This window comes from Clinocottus analis, unplaced genomic scaffold (genome assembly GCF_023055335.1).
Source record: "Clinocottus analis isolate CAN_PGR_092001 unplaced genomic scaffold, fCliAna1.0.p SCAF_10, whole genome shotgun sequence".
Taxonomy (NCBI): Eukaryota; Metazoa; Chordata; class Actinopteri; order Perciformes; family Cottidae; genus Clinocottus; species Clinocottus analis.
Window position 1 is genome coordinate 10,011,525 of NW_027175821.1, and position 21,643 is coordinate 10,033,167.

The 21,643-nt window shown below is 42.2% G+C and overlaps 7 protein-coding genes across 18 annotated transcripts in view; all 7 read left to right on the forward strand.

Moving 5' to 3' along the window:
* The window catches only part of LOC137791955 (protocadherin gamma-C5-like), a 220,533-nt gene that overhangs the window by 117,057 nt on the left and 81,833 nt on the right, over window positions 1-21,643 (forward strand). The window lies entirely within an intron of this gene.
* On the forward strand, window positions 77-3,308 carry LOC137793798 (protocadherin gamma-A2-like). Its single transcript, XM_068590158.1, has 2 exons — window positions 77-2,743; window positions 3,264-3,308. Exons 1-2 carry the CDS (start codon window positions 359-361, stop codon window positions 3,306-3,308), a joined length of 2,430 nt encoding a protein of 809 aa, XP_068446259.1. The 5' UTR covers window positions 77-358.
* On the forward strand, window positions 3,279-6,237 carry LOC137793882 (protocadherin beta-16-like). The gene has a single exon (XM_068590295.1). It carries the CDS (start codon window positions 3,692-3,694, stop codon window positions 6,098-6,100), a length of 2,409 nt encoding a protein of 802 aa, XP_068446396.1. The 5' UTR covers window positions 3,279-3,691; the 3' UTR covers window positions 6,101-6,237.
* On the forward strand, window positions 6,986-9,668 carry LOC137793812 (protocadherin beta-16-like). Its single transcript, XM_068590161.1, has one exon. It carries the CDS (start codon window positions 7,263-7,265, stop codon window positions 9,666-9,668), a length of 2,406 nt encoding a protein of 801 aa, XP_068446262.1. The 5' UTR covers window positions 6,986-7,262.
* Window positions 10,229-13,078, forward strand: LOC137793825 (protocadherin beta-16-like). Its single transcript, XM_068590171.1, has one exon. It carries the CDS (start codon window positions 10,646-10,648, stop codon window positions 13,076-13,078), a length of 2,433 nt encoding a protein of 810 aa, XP_068446272.1. The 5' UTR covers window positions 10,229-10,645.
* Window positions 13,366-16,232, forward strand: LOC137793835 (protocadherin gamma-A7-like). The gene is made up of 2 exons (XM_068590183.1): window positions 13,366-14,052; window positions 15,334-16,232. The coding sequence occupies exons 1-2, from the start codon at window positions 13,731-13,733 to the stop codon at window positions 16,230-16,232; spliced, it is 1,221 nt and encodes a 406-aa protein (XP_068446284.1). The 5' UTR covers window positions 13,366-13,730.
* Window positions 18,644-21,224, forward strand: LOC137793841 (protocadherin beta-16-like). The gene has a single exon (XM_068590196.1). It carries the CDS (start codon window positions 18,804-18,806, stop codon window positions 21,222-21,224), a length of 2,421 nt encoding a protein of 806 aa, XP_068446297.1. The 5' UTR covers window positions 18,644-18,803.

Consider the following 21,643-nt stretch of genomic DNA (forward strand, 5'->3'; position numbering starts at 1 on the left):
AATATATTGTAGTCATTACTTGCGTTGTGTTTTTTTTTTCAAACGTGTTTACCTCAGTAAGACATCATGTAGTTTGTTGAGTTGAACAGAGAGGGACGCTGTTGGCCATCGAGTTGCTCAGCAAGCGTTAGTTGCAGTACCTCCCTCATACTTCAACATATTGCATAGAGGCAGCGTTAACAGTCGGGAGTGCCAGGGCATAAGCCTGGACGGCACAATGGAATTTCTTTGTTCCATAATTTAGGATAAGTGCTCGTTTACGGACCATAATCCTGCATCTACAAGTCACATTTGTGAACCTGGGGAGAAAAAACTGAGGATTTTTTAAATTTTCTTCACTGACGTGTCGACCGGAACGATGGGATGGCAAGTGCTGTTGTTTATCTCGCTGCTCTTTCTCAGTGTTGTGCACGGGCAAGTCAGCTACTCCATTCCTGAGGAAATGTCAAAGGGGGCTTTAATAGGCAATATAGCCCAGGATTTGGGTTTAGGTGTGGAAAGACTGAAGTCCGGTAAAGCTCGTATTTATACTGGTAACACTGACGAATATATTGAGCTTAAGAGAGAAAAAGGAGTCCTCCTTGTCAAAGGCAGAATTGACAGAGAAGCTCTCTGCGGTCAGACAATGCCATGCGCGCTCCATTTTCAAATTATCCTAGAAAATCCAATGGAGTTTTACACGGTTACTGTCGAAATCACCGATATAAATGACAACCCTCCGACGTTTGAAAGAAGTGAGATGAGATATGAAATTAGCGAATTAACCCCGTCTGGAGCTCGATTTGTCTTAGAGAAAGCAATAGACGATGATGTTGGTGTAAACGGCCTGGACAGCTACGACCTCAAACCAAGCGATAATTTCGTTCTGAAAACCATCAGCAGAGGAGATGGGACTAAACATGTTGAGATGGTTTTACAGAAACCATTAGACCGAGAACAACATGAGCATATATCATTAATACTAACCGCTGTCGACAGTGGTGAACCACAGCTTTCGGGGACGATGCAGATTATCATAACTGTGATAGACGCCAATGACAACCCGCCCGTTTGTTCTAAACCGGAATACAAAGCTGGCGTTACAGAGAATGCTCCTGTTGGCACTGTGATAACCACCGTAATGGCTGCAGACGTAGATAAAGGCAATAATGGAATAGTTACATACATGATTTCAAAATCTGGAGCAGCGGGTCTCTTTGAAATTGATGCCGATAGAGGGATATTGACTCTAATTGGAAATGTAGATTATGAAAAAAGGAGACATTATGAGCTAGATGTTAAAGTGGCCGATCAGGGAGGATTATCGGACGCATGTAAGGTAATTGTAGACGTGAGCGATACAAATGATAACCCGCCCACCATTAACATCATGTCTAAATCAAACACAGTATCTGAGAACATGAAACCCGGAACGGTGGTGACGATGCTTAATATACAAGATGCGGACTCAAACGATAACGGGAAAGTGATGTGTGTTTTAAACGAAAATATCCCTTTTGACATTAAATCAACAACAAATAATTTCTTTACCGTTATAACAGACAGTGAATTAGACAGAGAGACAGCCTCTGAGTATAATATAACGGTGACCTGCTCTGATGAAGGAGTCCCCTCCCTCTCCAGCAGCGTCACTCTCACCTTACAGATCTCTGATGTGAACGATAACGCGCCTGTCTTTGAGAGGAGCTCATATGAGGCCTACATTGTAGAGAACAACACACCAGGTCTCTCTATATTCACAGTGAAAGCCAGAGACGCTGACTGGAACCAGAACGCCCGTGTTTCTTACATCCTGGAGGACTCCTCTGTTAACGGAGTGCCAGTCTCCTCATATGTGTCCGTTAGTGCTGATAGTGGAGTCATCCATGCAGTGCGCTCTTTCGACTACGAGCAGATCAAAGATTTCCACTTCCGCGTCAAAGCGCAGGATGGAGGCTCCCCTCCACTCAGTAGCAACGTGACTGTGAAAGTACTGATCCAGGACCAGAACGACAATCCTCCTCAGGTGCTGTACCCAGTCCAGACTGGTGGCTCTCTGGTGGCTGAACTGGTGCCTCGTTCAGCAGATGTGGGCTATCTGGTCACTAAAGTGGTGGCTGTGGATGTGGACTCTGGACAGAATGCCTGGCTCTCCTATAAACTGCAGAAAGCCACAGACAGGGCGCTGTTTGAAGTGGGCTTACAGAATGGAGAAATAAGAACTATCCGCCAAGTCACTGATAAAGATGCTGTGAAACAAAGACTGACTGTTATCGTGGAGGACAACGGGCAGCCCTCTCGTTCAGCTACAGTCATTGTTAACGTGGCGGTGGCGGACAGCTTCCCTGAAGTGCTGTCTGAGTTCACTGACTTTACACAAGACAAGGAGTACAATGACAACCTGACTTTCTACTTAGTGCTGGCTTTGGCTGTAGTGTCCTTCCTCTTCATCACGTGTTTAGTGGTTATTATATCAGTGAAGATCTACAGGTGGAGACAGTCTCGTGTCATGTACAGCTCCAATCTCCCTGTGATTCCGTATTATCCACCACGTTACTCAGACACTTTGGGGACCGGCACAGGGACTCTCCAACACGTGTACAACTACGAGGTGTGCAGGACGACTGACTCCAGAAAGAGTGACTGTAAGTTCAGCGGAGCCGGTAGTCAGAACGTGCTGATAATGGACCCCAGTTCTACAGGGACGATGCAGCGGATACAGAGTGAGAGGAGCATCCTGGATGAACCAGACTCTCCTCTAGAGGTTAGACTGTTTCAATATTGTTTCTGTGTATTCTACATGTTATGAAATTATGAAATGTCAGTTAGTTCTTTGAGTTACAATTAGCGGAGCAAAACGTGCCTTTGTCACGTTTATTGTGAAGTGTCAACGTTCCCACCAGTTTTAAATACCTTTATTTTTTACTGACACAATCTGTTGTGTATTATTATTATTATTATTATTATTATTATTATTATTATTATTAGTAGTAGTATTATTAGTAGTATTATTATTATTATCATCATCATTATTCTATATGTTGCTATTAGTATTAGTCGTAGTTGAGAGGTTTCAATACGCGCTTATGGCATCACTGTATTCAACCAGTTTTTGTAGTCTTGGGTTTCATTCAGAGTTTCTTCACTTCTGAACTGCAGACTGCGACATAATAACCTTGTGTTTATCTTGTCGTTCAGCGACATTTTTCACATCTTAAATATGTGTGTTTTTTGTCTTATCATATGGGGAAACCTGTATTTTTGCTATATGTGTCCCTTTCCAGTCTTCATTTGGATTTGATATCAGTAAACCTGATGGTGTGCAATAATGCATTAATTCCGTTGTTTGTAAAGTACAATATATTACTTAAATAGATTATTTCTATACTCGTGATTTGAATTTTAGTTGGTGTTCTGCAGTTATATATTGTGGACTCTTAGGGCCGCTGTTGACCAGTATTGTTTAATGAGAGCAGTGTTGTAGCAGCACCTCCCATGTAACATCGACACAGTACAGAGAGACCACGACGAGCATAGCTCAGACAATTGTGTGTGTTTTTTTAAACAAAAAGAGGACAAACTTCGGTGTGGAATACATTTTCTTCCATCGAGAGGACTATGAAGCGTTTCATTTGAGATTTGACATTGGAATCTGAGGAGGAATCTGTTTTCGTTTCGACTCTAATCAGACTGTGGAAAATCGGAAAGAACAATGAATCGGCAAGTGCTGTTGTTTATTTCTCTCCTTTCCCTTTACCCTGTGTCCGGACAGGTCAGCTACTCTATTCCGGAGGAAATGTCGAAAGGCTCTTTAGTGGGCAATATTGCGCATGATTTGGGATTAGAAATCAAACGTTTGGTGTCCGGTAAAGCTAGAATCTATACGAGGAACAGCGACGAGTATGTCGAGCTGAACAGAGAAAAGGGAGTCCTCCTCGTCAGACAGCGAATGGACAGAGAAGCGCTGTGTACAGAGACGGCGCTTTGCGCGTTACACCTTCAGATTATTTTGGAGAATCCTATGGAATTTTACTCTGTTACAGTGCAGATCACAGATATTAATGATAATGCGCCAACCTTTGAAAAAAGTGAGATGAAATTCAAAATTAGCGAGTCGGCAAATACTGGAGCAAAATTTGTGCTGGAAAGGGCTGTGGATCTTGACGTTGGAATTAATGATCTTAACAACTATGAACTGAAACCAACTGATCATTTTGTTTTAAAACTCCACAATAATGCAGATGGAAATAAAAACGTCGAGATGGTGCTACAGCAGCCTTTGGACAGAGAGAAACACGAGCTGATATCTCTCGTGTTAACGGCTGTAGATGGGGGAGAGCCGCAGATGTCAGGAACGATGCTGATTGTTATTACAGTTTTAGACATCAATGATAATGCACCAGTTTTTACGCAGCCAACATACAAGGCTACAGTTACGGAAAACTCACCTAAAGGAACAGTTGTTTCCACTGTTTCAGCCTCAGATGCAGATCAGGGTTCTAACGGCAAAATAACGTATTCAATCACTAACACTTTAGACAATGTAAGGAAAATATTTGAGGTAAATGAAAAAAACGGCGAAGTTTCATTAATGGGTGACATTGACTTCGAAAAGTCAAGACATTTTCAAATACATTTACTTGCTAGTGACGACGGAGGACTCACTGATTCGTGTAAATTAATAGTGGACGTACAGGACATTAATGACAACACGCCTGACATTAATATAATGTCAAAGTCAACTATTATATCAGAGAATGCCAAACTCAACACAGTTGTGACAATGATAAATATTGAAGACCTCGATTCAGGAGAAAATGGAAACGTTAAATGTTTCATCTTCGAAAATGTACCATTCATTTTAAAAACATCAACAACTAATTTCTATAGTTTAGTGACAGACAGTGAATTAGACAGAGAGACAGCCTCTGAGTATAATATAACGGTGACCTGCTCTGATGAAGGAGTCCCCTCCCTCTCCAGCAGCGTCACTCTCACCTTACAGATCTCTGATGTGAACGATAACGCGCCTGTCTTTGAGAGGAGCTCATATGAGGCCTACATTGTAGAGAACAACACACCAGGTCTCTCTATATTCACAGTGAAAGCCAGAGACGCTGACTGGAACCAGAACGCCCGTGTTTCTTACATCCTGGAGGACTCCTCTGTTAACGGAGTGCCAGTCTCCTCATATGTGTCCGTTAGTGCTGATAGTGGAGTCATCCATGCAGTGCGCTCTTTCGACTACGAGCAGATCAAAGATTTCCACTTCCGCATCAAAGCGCAGGATGGAGGCTCCCCTCCACTCAGTAGCAACGTGACTGTGAAAGTACTGATCCAGGACCAGAACGACAACCCTCCTCAGGTGCTGTACCCAGTCCAGACTGGTGGCTCTCTGGTGGCTGAACTGGTGCCTCGTTCAGCAGATGTGGGCTATCTGGTCACTAAAGTGGTGGCTGTGGATGTGGACTCTGGACAGAATGCCTGGCTCTCCTATAAACTGCAGAAAGCCACAGACAGGGCGCTGTTTGAAGTGGGCTTACAGAATGGAGAAATCAGAACTATCCGCCAAGTCACTGATAAAGATGCTGTGAAACAAAGACTGACTGTTATCGTGGAGGACAACGGGCAGCCCTCTCGTTCAGCTACAGTCATTGTTAACGTGGCGGTGGCGGACAGCTTCCCTGAAGTGCTGTCTGAGTTCACTGACTTTACACAAGACAAGGAGTACAATGACAATCTGACTTTCTACTTAGTGCTGGCTTTGGCTGTAGTGTCCTTCCTCTTCATCACGTGTTTAGTGGTTATTATATCAGTGAAGATCTACAGGTGGAGACAGTCTCGCGTCATGTATAGCTCCAATCTCCCTGTGATTCCGTATTATCCACCACGTTACTCAGACACTTTGGGGACAGGCACAGGGACTCTCCAACACGTGTACAACTACGAGGTGTGCAGGACGACTGACTCCAGAAAGAGTGACTGTAAGTTCAGCGGAGCCGGTAGTCAGAACGTGCTGATAATGGACCCCAGTTCTACAGGGACGATGCAGCGGATACAGAGTGAGAGGAGCATCCTGGATGAACCAGACTCTCCTCTAGAGGTCAGTTTAATAATGTAGAGTTGTTTATGTGCCTTTATTTGTTTCCAGTGTTTAATTGAAGAAATAATCAACTGTTGCACACTATTTCCTAATTTCTAGTACCATGGACAGCACCCCATTACCAAGAATCTAAATTATTCGGAAGCTTTCATATTTTTTCTCCAGGCATGTTACTTGGACTGATTTGCATTGCATGTTTAAGCAACTGACATCTCCCTTAAAAGTTGAACTGCTTTCACCTTGATAGCATACATGCAATTGAGTCCAGCTCCAAACAATGAAGAATGTCAATTCTTAACACCTGGCAGTTGTGTCAGTGCCTCAACTCATTCCATTTCATTGATCTATTCACTACAAAATCTCGATGAATATATGTTAATGTCCAAATTGTCTCTTTCGGTATTCATATGATTACATTTTCGTTCAGACTGAGCATGTTTACTGAATGCATATTGATCACATGGCTTCAAAATATTTACTTTTATGCACATATATTTGATCATGTGTTTTAATTGCAGTATTTGTATCAGCATTAAATACATGATGGTCAGTCGGGAATCTTTACACTTTAGTCTTTTCAGGACCTCGGACAGTGACATTATCTTTTTCCTCTCCACTTCCCTTCCAGAAGTGTTTATAAATGAGTTTGTTTTCTCAATCTTTTGGTAGTTCTTTCCCCCTTATTTGACATTTTATTTTGGTTTTCCTCTGATATTTTTGTTAAGATATAAATAATATATTTCATGGACATTATAATTGCTTAAGAATCAGAGAAAAGTGAGAAATCCTTAAAAAGCTTAGTTTGTGGCATTTCACAGTGTTTCTTTTATCCCGTATTAAAAATGCACGTAGTAAATCTGCTTGATGGATTATAATGTTGGTTCTCTGTAGTTGTGTGGTATGCACTCTAAGGGCCGCTGTTGACCAGAGTGTGCACGGCTGAGAGTAATGCTGTAGCAGCACCTCCCATGTAACATCCCCATAATGAAAAGAGAGACGACGGAAAAGAACGGACTTTCGGGATATATGATAACTGGCACGACGACCTCCGAGGCTGCATTTTTTTTATTTACTGGATTCTACAGCTGCAAATTTGATGTTTGCCACTTCGATTAATTTCAGTTTATCGGATATTTAACCGGATTGTCGACCATTGAGGAGAAAATTCACGGATAGAACAATGAAAGGACAAGCGCTGTTGTTCATCTCGCTCCTTTCGCTTGGCTCCGTAACGGGACAGGTCAGCTACACAATACCAGAGGAAATGACGAAAGGCTCCTTCATCGGTAATATAGCACAAGATTTGGGTTTAGAAACCAGACGTTTGACTTCTGGTAAAGCTCGAATATACACCAGAGACAGCGACGAGTACATCGAGCTAAACAGAGAAAGGGGAGTCCTCCTCGTTAAAGAGAGAATTGACAGAGAGGCGCTTTGCAGACAGACGACGCCTTGTGCTTTACATTTTCAGATTATTTTGGAGAATCCTATGGAATTTTACAGCGTTACCGTGCAGATCACAGATATTAATGATAATAAACCAAGCTTTGAAGAAGGAGAAATCAAATTCAAAATAAGTGAGTCAGCGGTTATCGGGGCAAAATTTGTTCTGGAAAGGGCTGTAGATCTTGATGTTGGAATTAATGATCTTCAAAACTACGAACTAAAACCAACGGATAATTTTGCTCTGAAACTGCACAATAACGCTGAAGGGAATAAAAACGTCGAGATGGTGCTACAGCAGCCTTTAGACAGAGAGAAACACGAACAGATATCTCTCGTGTTAACGGCTGTAGATGGGGGAGAGCCGCAGATGTCAGGAACGATGCTGATTGTTATTACAGTTTTAGACGTCAATGATAATGCACCAGTTTTTACGCAGCCAACATACAAGGCTACAGTTACGGAGAACTCACCTAAAGGAACAGTTGTTTCCACTGTTTCAGCCTCAGATGCAGATCAGGGTCCCAACGGCAAAATAACTTATTCAATCACAAATACATTAGATGATGTCAGAAAAGTGTTTAGAATAAACGGTGAAAGTGGTGATGTTACTTTAATTGGAAATATAGATTTTGAGGAGTCACGACATTTTCAAATAAGTGTACGTGCTAGTGACGATGGAGGACTAACTGATTCGTGTAAATTAATCGTTGATGTGCAGGACGTAAATGACAATAGACCGGAAATTAACATAATGTCTAAGTCAAATGTCATAGGAGAGGATGCCAAACTCAATACTGTGGTTACGATGATAAATATTGAGGACAAGGATACTGGAGAAAACGGAAAAGTGCAGTGTTTTATCAGCGAGAATGTACCATTCCTTTTAAAAATGTCTACCACGAATTTCTATAGTTTGGTAACCGACAGTGAATTAGACAGGGAGATATTATCTGAGTGCAATATAACGGTGACCTGCTCTGATGAGGGAGTCCCCTCCCTCTCCAGCAGCGTCACTCTCACTTTACAGATCTCTGATGTGAACGATAACGCGCCTGTCTTTGAGAGGAGCTCATATGAGGCCTACATTGTAGAGAACAACACACCAGGTCTCTCTATATTCACAGTGAAAGCCAGAGACGCTGACTGGAACCAGAACGCCCGTGTTTCTTACATCCTGGAGGACTCCTCTGTTAACGGAGTGCCAGTCTCCTCATATGTGTCCGTTAGTGCTGATAGTGGAGTCATCCATGCAGTGCGCTCTTTCGACTACGAGCAGATCAAAGATTTCCACTTCCGCGTCAAAGCGCAGGATGGAGGCTCCCCTCCACTCAGTAGCAACGTGACTGTGAAAGTACTGATCCAGGACCAGAACGACAACCCTCCTCAGGTGCTGTACCCAGTCCAGACTGGTGGCTCTCTGGTGGCTGAACTGGTGCCTCGTTCAGCAGATGTGGGCTATCTGGTCACTAAAGTGGTGGCTGTGGATGTGGACTCTGGACAGAATGCCTGGCTCTCCTATAAACTGCAGAAAGCCACAGACAGGGCGCTGTTTGAAGTGGGCTTACAGAATGGAGAAATAAGAACTATCCGCCAAGTCACTGATAAAGATGCTGTGAAACAAAGACTGACTGTTATCGTGGAGGACAACGGGCAGCCCTCTCGTTCAGCTACAGTCATTGTTAACGTGGCGGTGGCGGACAGCTTCCCTGAAGTGCTGTCTGAGTTCACTGACTTTACACAAGACAAGGAGTACAATGACAACCTGACTTTCTACTTAGTGCTGGCTTTGGCTGTAGTGTCCTTCCTCTTCATCACGTGTTTAGTGGTTATTATATCAGTACAGATCTACAGGTGGAGACAGTCTCGCGTCATGTACAGCTCCAATCTCCCTGTGATTCCGTATTATCCACCACGTTACTCAGACACTTTGGGGACAGGCACAGGGACTCTCCAACACGTGTACAACTACGAGGTGTGCAGGACGACTGACTCCAGAAAGAGTGACTGTAAGTTCAGCGGAGCCGGTAGTCAGAACGTGCTGATAATGGACCCCAGTTCTACAGGGACGATGCAGCGGATACAGAGTGAGAGGAGCATCCTGGATGAACCAGACTCTCCTCTGGAGGTTAGACTGCTTTAACATGTTTTTACATACCACTATCAGTGACATTTTTAACCTTAAAATTATTTTTTCCCGGTATAAATAATGTTACCTAGCTCAATGATGATCTCTCTCCTCACTCTCTCGACCTATTATTTTATTTTTAGTCTCCAAATGTATTACATCAATGCTTTAATCTTTGCTATGTGATCATGGATTTGTTATATTTTTGCATTGGCTTCATCTGAATATAAAAGCAGAGGCAGATAGTCATATCTTATTTTTTCATCATATATATATATATATATATATATATATATATATATATATATATATATATATATATATATATATATATATATATATATATCAAATTATAGTTTCCATAGTTTTTGAAACAGCAATGACCTGATTTTCCATTAAATACGCAATACAATACATAGTCTTAATTTTGGTCCTTTATATGTTGGTTTTTTTTGGGGGAAAAAGTCATATGGTAAGTTAATTTTGGCAGGTGAATCTTTGACTGTTGACGGAACCTGTTTATCGATGTCAGAGCTCTATGAGAATATATTATTTTCAGAACGTCGGACAGCGACAATGACTTTATCTGCTTTATTGTTCTCTTTGTATTGTTTCAAGTTAATCGAGTGAGAGTTGTTGTCGATTGTTCAGCTTTAGAATGTATTGTGTGTCAGACAGTCTTTTGAATATACTATATTGTGTTGGATTACTGCAGTTTTACAGTGTGGACTCATAGGGCCGCTGTTGGCCAGAGTTTCGACGGCTATAACGCGAGGGTTACAGCAGCACCTCCCATGTACATCGACATAATAAAGAATGAGCACGAAGAGAAACAACGGACACTCTAGTCGTGTAGAATATTTTAAAGAGAACGTGGACATATGGGACTTTATTTTTTCTTGTGTGGATTATTCAGACGATAAATGAAGGTTTGATACTGCGATTTGTATCTGTTTTGTGAGCCATAACACGCAAACAGTCTGGATAGAAGAATGACGAGCCGAGTGCTGCTGTGTATCAGTGTCCTCTCGCTTGGTGCGGTGTTTGGGCAAGTCACCTACACTATTCCTGAGGAAATGGTCAAAGGATCTTTAGTGGGTAATATAGTACAGGATTTAGGTTTACAAACCAAACGCCTGGTGTCTGGTAAAGCGCGAATTTATACTCGCGACAGTGATGAGTACATCGAGCTGAACAGAGAAAGGGGAGTCCTCCTCGTCAAAGAGAGAATCGACAGAGAGGCGCTTTGTAAACGGACGACGCCTTGTGCTTTACATTTTCAGATTATTTTGGAGAATCCTATGGAATTTTACAGCGTTACTGTGCAGATCACAGATATAAATGATAATAAACCAAGCTTTGAAAAAAATGAGATGAAATTCAAGATAAGCGAGTCGGCAATCACTGGAGCGAAATTTGTGCTGGAAAGGGCTGTGGATCTTGATGTTGGAATGAATAATCTTAAAAACTACGAATTAAAACCAATTGATAATTTTGCTCTGAAACTGCACAATAACGCTGAAGGGAATAAAAACGTCGAGATGGTGCTACAGCAGCCTTTAGACAGAGAGAAACACGAGCAGATATCTCTCGTGTTAACGGCTGTAGATGGGGGAGAGCCGCAGATGTCAGGAACGATGCTGATTGTTATTACAGTTTTAGACGTCAATGATAATGCACCAGTTTTTACGCAGCCAACATACAAGGCTACAGTTACGGAGAACTCACCTAAAGGAACAGTTGTTTCCACTGTTTCAGCCTTAGATGCAGATCAGGGTTCAAACAGCAAAATTACTTATTCAATCACAAACACGTTAGATGATATAAGGAGCGTATTTGAGGTAAATGAAGAAAACGGTGATGTTACTTTAATTGGTAATATTGACTTTGAAGATTCGCGAAACTATCAAATACATTTACTTGCTAGTGACGAGGGTGGACTCACAGATTCGTGTAAATTAATCGTTAATGTGCAGGACGTGAATGACAACAAGCCTGAAATTGATATAATGTCAAAGTCAACTGTTATATCAGAGGATGCCAAATTCAATACAGTTGTCACAATGATAAATATTGAAGACAAGGACTCAGGAGAAAACGGAAACGTGAAATGCTTTATCAGTGAAAATGTACCATTCACTTTAAAAATAGCAACAAATAATTTCCATAGTTTAATGACAGACAGTGAATTAGACAGAGAGACAGCCTCTGAGTATAATATAACGGTGACCTGCTCTGATGAAGGAGTCCCCTCCCTCTCCAGCAGCGTCACTCTCACCTTACAGATCTCTGATGTGAACGATAACGCGCCTGTCTTTGAGAGGAGCTCATATGAGGCCTACATTGTAGAGAACAACACACCAGGTCTCTCTATATTCACAGTGAAAGCCAGAGACGCTGACTGGAACCAGAACGCCCGTGTTTCTTACATCCTGGAGGACTCCTCTGTTAACGGAGTGCCAGTCTCCTCATATGTGTCCGTTAGTGCTGATAGTGGAGTCATCCATGCAGTGCGCTCTTTCGACTACGAGCAGATCAAAGATTTCCACTTCCGCGTCAAAGCGCAGGATGGAGGCTCCCCTCCACTCAGTAGCAACGTGACTGTGAAAGTACTGATCCAGGACCAGAACGACAACCCTCCTCAGGTGCTGTACCCAGTCCAGACTGGTGGCTCTCTGGTGGCTGAACTGGTGCCTCGTTCAGCAGATGTGGGCTATCTGGTCACTAAAGTGGTGGCTGTGGATGTGGACTCTGGACAGAATGCCTGGCTCTCCTATAAACTGCAGAAAGCCACAGACAGGGCGCTGTTTGAAGTGGGCTTACAGAATGGAGAAATAAGAACTATCCGCCAAGTCACTGATAAAGATGCTGTGAAACAAAGACTGACTGTTATCGTGGAGGACAACGGGCAGCCCTCTCGTTCAGCTACAGTCATTGTTAACGTGGCGGTGGCGGACAGCTTCCCTGAAGTGCTGTCTGAGTTCACTGACTTTACACAAGACAAGGAGTACAATGACAACCTGACTTTCTACTTAGTGCTGGCTTTGGCTGTAGTGTCCTTCCTCTTCATCACGTGTTTAGTGGTTATTATATCAGTGAAGATCTACAGGTGGAGACAGTCTCGCGTCATGTACAGCTCCAATCTCCCTGTGATTCCGTATTATCCACCACGTTACTCAGACACTTTGGGAACAGGCACAGGGACTCTCCAACACGTGTACAACTACGAGGTGTGCAGGACGACTGACTCCAGAAAGAGTGACTGTAAGTTCAGCGGAGCCGGTAGTCAGAACGTGCTGATAATGGACCCCAGTTCTACAGGGACGATGCAGCGGATACAGAGTGAGAGGAGCATCCTGGATGAACCAGACTCTCCTCTAGAGGTTAGAATGACCCTCCTTGTTTATTGCAAAGCTGCATGTTGAGATATGAAACTGATTGCATACAGCGGTATTCCAGCACCTTGGACAGAGGCCGTACAACGTAACCCATTTGCACGTTTGGTCTCTCTCTCTCTCTCTCTCTCTCTCTCTCTCTCTCTCTCTCTCTCTCTCTCTCTCTCTCTCTCTCTCTCTCTCTCTCTCTTATTTTGTATCACGTATATTCATGTTTGTTCAGTTGCCTGTGTGTTATAGTTTTTAGTTTTTTTGTAGTTGGTTCATGTGATTTTTGGATGAACAGCGCTCCATTTCAGATTAATGTTTTTAAAGTTATTATAGTGTACCTGTAATGCATTCAATGCATATTCTGAAACAATTCCAACTGATATATTATATAATGGTCTTGCAATATCACGTTCTGTACTCCATGGGCCGCTGTTGGTTAACGTGTTGAAGTTCTGGACAGGATTTGAGGCAGACCCTCCCACGTTATGTCGTTATTTAAAAGAAAGGAAAAGGGAGAACGCACTCAAAACGAGCATTGCCCCTAAAATTGACACGCAGAGCGGATAGACTCTTCAGCATAATTCATGGATTTACTCGATACTATTTTATCAATTCATTTTCGCATGGATATATTTTTATTGTGAAACCGAGTGTAACACCCTTTTTGTGTAGCACACATCCGGATAGAACAATGGGACGGCACGTATTGCTTTTCATCTCGATCGTCTCACTCGGTTCAGTTCTCGGTCAGGTCAGCTACTCTATTCCGGAGGAAATGACGAAGGGTTCTGTCGTGGGCAACATAGCACGGGATTTAGGTTTGGATGTGAAAAGACTCAAGTCAGGTAAAGCCCGTATATTTACAGGCGACAGCGCAGAATACATCGAGCTGAGTAGGGAAAGAGGAGTCCTCCTCGTGAAAGAGAGAATCGACAGAGAGTCGCTCTGCAGACAGACTACGCCTTGTGCTTTGCATTTGCAGATTATTCTAGAAAACCCAATGGAGCTTTTCCGAATAACGGTAGAGATAACCGATATCAACGATAACAGTCCCAGTTTTAAAAATGACGAGAAACGTTTTGAAATTAGCGAATCCGCAGTTACAGGATCTAAATTTGTCTTGGAACGAGCGGTTGATGCAGACATTGGCTTAAATGGACTGAAGAATTACAGCTTGAAACCTACTGATAATTTTATTTTGAACATACAAAGTCATTCAGATGGAATTAAAAAGGTCGAAATGGTCTTGCACAAGCCGTTAGATCGAGAGAAAGAAGAACACATATCCTTGTTGTTGACAGCTGTAGATGGAGGAGATCCTCAGATGTCCGGTACAGTAAAGATTTTTGTGACTGTGCTCGATGTAAACGACAATGCTCCTGTGTTCATGCAGTCGCTTTACAAGGCATCCATTTCCGAAAATTCTCCAAAAGGAACAACATTGATAACAGTGAGTGCTTCCGATGCAGATAAAGGCACAAACGGATACATTTCTTATTCAGTATCGACCACTATGGACAGTGTATCTGATATATTTACAATAAATGAAAACGGTGAGGTAATTTTAGTTGGTGAAGTTGACTTTGAAAAAGCTAAGTATTACAGAATTGACATCGAAGCCCAAGACAGTGGTGGTCTTTCTGATTCCAGTAAGATTATTGTTGATATTATTGATATTAATGACAATACACCTGTAATCAGTATATTTTCAAAGTCTGATTCAATCCCAGAAGACTCTCCCCAAAACACAATTACAGTTATGTTCAGTGTCCTTGACCCAGATTCAAGTAACAATGGTCAAGTGAACTGCAGAATAAATGACAACATACCATTTACTATTACTTCTTCGAATGATTTCTACAGTTTAGTGACAGACAGTGAATTAAACAGAGAGACAGCCTCTGTGTATAATATAACGGTGACCTGCTCTGATGAAGGAGTCCCCTCCCTCTCCAGCAGCGTCACTCTCACCTTACAGATCTCTGATGTGAACGATAATGCTCCTGTCTTTGAGAGGAGCTCATATGAGGCCTACATTGTAGAGAACAACACACCAGGTCTCTCTATATTCACAGTGAAAGCCAGAGACGCTGACTGGAACCAGAACGCCCGTGTTTCTTACATCCTGGAGGACTCCTCTGTTAACGGAGTGCCAGTCTCCTCATATGTGTCCGTTAGTGCTGATAGTGGAGTCATCCATGCAGTGCGCTCTTTCGACTACGAGCAGATCAAAGATTTCCACTTCCGCGTCAAAGCGCAGGATGGAGGCTCCCCTCCACTCAGTAGCAACGTGACTGTGAAAGTACTGATCCAGGACCAGAACGACAACCCCCCTCAGGTGCTGTACCCAGTTCAGACTGGTGGCTCTCTGGTGGCTGAACTGGTGCCTCGTTCAGCAGATGTGGGCTATCTGGTCACTAAAGTGGTGGCTGTGGATGTGGACTCTGGACAGAATGCCTGGCTCTCCTATAAACTGCAGAAAGCCACAGACAGGGCGCTGTTTGAAGTGGGCTTACAGAATGGAGAAATAAGAACTATCCGCCAAGTCACTGATAAAGATGCTGTGAAACAAAGACTGACTGTTATCGTGGAGGACAACGGGCAGCCCTCTCGTTCAGCTACAGTCATTGTTAACGTGGCGGTGGCGGACAGCTTCCCTGAAGTGCTGTCTGAGTTCACTGACTTTACACAAGACAAGGAGTACAATGACAACCTGACTTTCTACTTAGTGCTGGCTTTGGCTGTAGTGTCCTTCCTCTTCATCACGTGTTTAGTGGTTATCATATCAGTGAAGATCTACAGGTGGAGACAGTCTCGCGTCATGTATAGCTCCAATCTCCCTGTAATTCCGTATTATCCACCACGTTACTCAGACACTTTGGGGACAGGAACAGGGACTCTCCAACACGTGTACAACTACGAGGTGTGCAGGACGACTGACTCCAGAAAGAGTGACTGTAAGTTCAGCGGAGCCGGTAGTCAGAACGTGCTGATAATGGACCCCAGTTCTACAGGGACGATGCAGCGGATACAGAGTGAGAGGAGCATCCTGGATGAACCAGACTCTCCTCTTGAGGTGAGGCCTTCCGCATATAACGCTTTTCGAAGCAAAGAAAACGTGTTATTAGTTGATTCAGATAATTTGGTTCAGTGTGATGTTAAACATGATTTCAGCACCACAGACAGCGCTTGACAAATTACTGTCTTTCTTGCAAAGCTCATAAACAATGAACTTATTGTTTTGGTATTCGCCACTTCCTCGCAGCCTATTGTCATTGATAGTTTCATAATTACACCTTTAACTTCAGGTTTTAATTGATTTTTAATATATGTAAATAGTTGTCTTTGGAGCAAAATTCAACAACATTCATGTTTTGTCTCTTTTTAACTTTAACCGTGTCCATTTTTAAGATGTGGGAAACTCCAGGAACACCTTGGAATAGATACTAAAAGAATATAAATTATTGCTATAGATAAAATGTATTGCAGTTGTATTTCATCCAGCTTGTTGCCTAATTTTCCACTAGTAGCTTTGTTTGGTGACTGGGTGTTTCACTATTGTAGTAAACATTTAATAGGATATTTTTAAAATTGCATTTAAAATTTACAGATTGCCATATACAACCTTTTTGTTGGCGAAACACCCATTAGTATGATGAAAATGTTGGTAGTCGGTTGAAGATGGTGCATATGAATGATGGTTCCTATTCACACGCCTGCAAATCAGTGTACATTCACTTATTACATTTGTTCCTATTGATTTATTACAATATCCCTCTAATTTTCTGATTACATATGTGTAATATGATGCGTCTTTGGGAAACTTCTTCAAGTCTGTATAGTTGTTATTTGGTATTCAAACAGAACTAAAGTGTAGTGACTAATTAACAAATACATAATATGCAATTGGATCCACTGAAATATTATTCAGAAAACAGATGAGCCAACACTTTGGAAGTTGACTCTTAGCAACCTTGGATTATGTCTGTTATTATTATTGTGCATTTAGCACCAGTACCATTTGACAGCGCTATGTAGATAGGGACACTACAAAAGGCACACAAGTGTAACAAGCAAAGCATGATGTCCTCATACTCCAAAACACATATTTACAGCGTCCCTTTTCTGAAGATTGATTCACCATGGCTATTGAACATTTGTATTGTTTCTTTCAATTATTTTACGTTCGTTATATGTCCTTAAATCCCATTATGTATTACTGTTGGTACATATTGGGTAAAAAACATATAGTCTGTTAAATTATGTGGCATTGGACAAGAGTCTAAATCACTCCCCAAGCGATGATGTCAAAGCAGTCATCTTGAGGGTTCCCTACAACTCCATATGTCTATTGCCTTTGGTGCTGTGACCACTTCTATGTATGTAGTTTGTTAGTCAAAATAGCACACTATAAAAAATAGTGTGGGAAACATTGTATGTGAGTGCTAATGTTACCAATCTCAAACATTGAGAGATCCACTGATTATCTAAAAGAGTTATTACGATTGTCTGCAATGAGCTGTGCATTGTCTTTGTTTTACCATCAGAAACACTGACTTACATTAGCTTGACCTGGCTCTACTTATTGAGGAAAATATCATAGTTAACAACACATCCTCCACCATCCTTTTAATGCATGTTGTCAGCATTTTCCACCTCTTGTTGAGTCTATTTGTCATCAGGAAAGGTAAACCCACGGCAATAGATTTCTTGTGAGATCTGATCTGTTGATATTTCACATAGCTGTCCTGCATATCTCAGTCGAACAACATAAGTCGCTCTGTCTCAGTTCCTGCTGCTGCAACTTTATCCAAATATGTGCTTTCAGGAGACACAGCTTTTGTACATAGAAAAATAGTTGTGAATGTCGACGAATACGTTTTTTTGAATCTAAGTAAACCGAGTAAATAGAAAGTAATTACCTTATGCTCCATCTTTTAGCTAAAAACAAAATCAAATGAACATGTTTAGTTGCATACGTTATCAGCTTCATCCTGGTCATACCTGACAAGACTGTGGAGGAAGAGTTTCAGCTGGATAACAGGTTTTATAAGTTGCTGAGGGATAGCCAATCCTGTTTCTTCCCAGTCATTAGGGTATAATTCTAACAGCAAAAAGGGCCAATTAAAGATACTAGAAATAGTTTTATAAGGTTTGATGATATACATTTTCTTAAATATATTTGTAAGACAAAAATTACTTCAGTATGAATGTATCCTCAATTAAAATGGAGTATTGCGTTAATATTAAGTTAGCATGTATTTGGCAAACACTACTTAACTGTTCTGATCAACTCCACCTTAATATTCTTTGTTTTAAAAATCCTTAAACTCTTGATTGAAGAAACTATACGAAAACTGAGCTCCCATCTACCTGAAGCCGACTAATTGAGCAGTTAACTTACTTTTTGAAAAGTAAGGCATGACTTGATTTTCTTTGTATTGACTTAAAGTCGTATTAATGTTTTCATACTGAACCACCTGCGTGTAGTTTTCTGCAGTGCAAGTGTTTGGACTCTCAGGGCCGCTGTTGACCAATGTAGAGCGCAGCTTCATCATTTGTTTCATTAAACAGAGGAAGAGACACCCATACTGCACACAAGCTCCGATGCAGACACTGGGAGATATCTGCGCGGCGGTTCTTGTATTTTTGATACAAGAAACACGAAGATAATTCATCTTCATTTGGAACATTTTGTAAAAGAGGACCCTTAACGTATTGGACTACATTTATTTTACGTCTACAGTATTTTGTCGAGTTTAAAATGTCGGACGGAACAATGAGACGGCAAGTACTGTTGTGTATCTCGCTTTTTTCGCTGTCCTCAGTGTTCGGGCAGGTCATCTACTCTATTCCCGAGGAGATGACAAAAGGCTCTCTAGTTGGTAACATAGCGCAGGATTTAGGGGTGGACGTGAAAAGATTGAAGGCAGGTAAAGCTCGTATATATACAGGGGACAATGCGGAATTCATCGAGCTGAATAAAGAGAGAGGAGTCCTGCTTGTGAAAGAGAGAATCGACAGAGAGGCGCTCTGTGGACAGACAACACCTTGCGCTTTACATCTTCAAATAACGCTGGAAGACCCGATTGAATTCTTTACTGTCACGGTCGAAATCAATGACATGAACGATAATGCACCAAGTTTCAAAAAGGATGAGATGAAATTTCGGATTAGTGAGTCGGCTGTGATCGGAGCTAAATTTGTACTAGAAAGGGCTATGGATCTGGATGTTGGCGTGAACGGATTGCAGGGTTATTCACTAAAACCGACGGACAATTTTCATCTGAAGCTCCAAAATCAGCAAGACGGGAGTAAAAAGGTAGAAATGGTTTTGCAGAAACATCTAGACAGAGAGGCTCAAGACCACCTCTCTTTAACTCTCACAGCTACCGATGGTGGAGATCCTCAGCTGTCTGGAACAATGCGAGTAGAAATTTCCGTGCTGGACGCAAATGACAATGCCCCAGTATTTACGCAGGAAGTATATAAGGTTACTATAATGGAGACTGCTCCAAAGGGCTCGATTTTGAGTACTGTTCGCGCTGTGGATGCAGATCAAGGGTCAAATGGAAAGGTGTCATATTCAATAACCAACACGTTGGATGATGTCCCTGTTATATTTCAAATCGACGAAGAAAATGGCGTGGTGGCTTTGTCTGGGAACCTGGATTATGAAAAGGCACCGCACTATGAAATACACGTCCAAGCTAGTGATGATGGAGGACTCACAGATTCGTGTAAGATTATTGTTGAGGTGTCTGATACGAACGATAATCATCCATCTATTAATATAATGTCTAAAACTAATTCAATATCAGAGAACTCTAAGCAAGGAACTGTGGTTACGATATTTAACGTTGAAGATCCTGACTCTGAAGATAATGGCAAAGTTGCATGTAACATCGAAGAACACATTCCTTTCCTGATGAAAACAACGTCGAAAAAATTCTTTAGCCTAGTAACCGAGAGTGAGTTAGACAGAGAGACAGCCTCTGAGTATAATATAACGGTGACCTGCTCTGATGAAGGAGTCCCCTCCCTCTCCAGCAGCGTCACTCTCACCTTACAGATCTCTGATGTGAACGATAATGCTCCTGTCTTTGAGAGGAGCTCATATGAGGCCTACATTGTAGAGAACAACACACCAGGTCTCTCTATATTCACAGTGAAAGCCAGAGACGCTGACTGGAACCAGAACGCCCGTGTTTCTTACATCCTGGAGGACTCCTCTGTTAACGGAGTGCCAGTCTCCTCATATGTGTCCGTTAGTGCTGATAGTGGAGTCATCCATGCAGTGCGCTCTTTCGACTACGAGCAGATCAAAGATTTCCACTTCCGCGTCAAAGCGCAGGATGGAGGCTCCCCTCCACTCAGTAGCAACGTGACTGTGAAAGTACTGATCCAGGACCAGAACGACAACCCCCCTCAGGTGCTGTACCCAGTCCAGACTGGTGGCTCTCTGGTGGCTGAACTGGTGCCTCGTTCAGCAGATGTGGGCTATCTGGTCACTAAAGTGGTGGCTGTGGATGTGGACTCTGGACAGAATGCCTGGCTCTCCTATAAACTGCAGAAAGCCACAGACAGGGCGCTGTTTGAAGTGGGCTTACAGAATGGAGAAATAAGAACTATCCGCCAAGTCACTGATAAAGATGCTGTGAAACAAAGACTGACTGTTATCGTGGAGGACAACGGGCAGCCCTCTCGTTCAGCTACAGTCATTGTTAACGTGGCGGTGGCCGACAGCTTCCCTGAAGTGCTGTCTGAGTTCACTGACTTTACACAAGACAAGGAGTACAATGACAACCTGACTTTCTACTTAGTGCTGGCTTTGGCTGTAGTGTCCTTCCTCTTCATCACGTGTTTAGTGGTTATTATATCAGTGAAGATCTACAGGTGGAGACAGTCTCGTGTCATGTATAGCTCCAATCTCCCTGTGATTCCGTATTATCCACCACGTTACTCAGACACTTTGGGGACCGGCACAGGGACTCTCCAACACGTGTACAACTACGAGGTGTGCAGGACGACTGACTCCAGAAAGAGTGACTGTAAGTTCAGCGGAGCCGGTAGTCAGAACGTGCTGATAATGGACCCCAGTTCTACAGGGACGATGCAGCGGATACAGAGTGAGAGGAGCATCCTGGATGAACCAGACTCTCCTCTAGAGGTTGGAAAACTTTAATACTTATGTGTAATTTAAATGCAAATGTAAGTTATTTTACTGGTAGTCCGTGTAACTGCTTTCCGTTGTAATCTGAAGATAAATACTTCAGACGTTTAAGAATCTTTTTCAGAACCATGGACAGTGACACGTTACGCCGCAATCACAAGTTAAAGCACCCTTTTTTCTTCTTTTCGTTTTGGCTTCAAACCGCCTATTGTTATCTAAAAAAAATTTTTTAGTAGTCATACCATTCAAACATGTATTTTCATTAATTAAATAGAAGTGCATATATTGTGTAACATGTAAATATCCTAAAATAATGCCACTAATGTTTTGATTGTAATTATTTCGTAATACCACTGAATCAGTTTTCTGTAATCTGTATTTTCAACTCAAAGGGTCGCTGTTGGCAAACGTGTTGCGATTTATAGATGCTA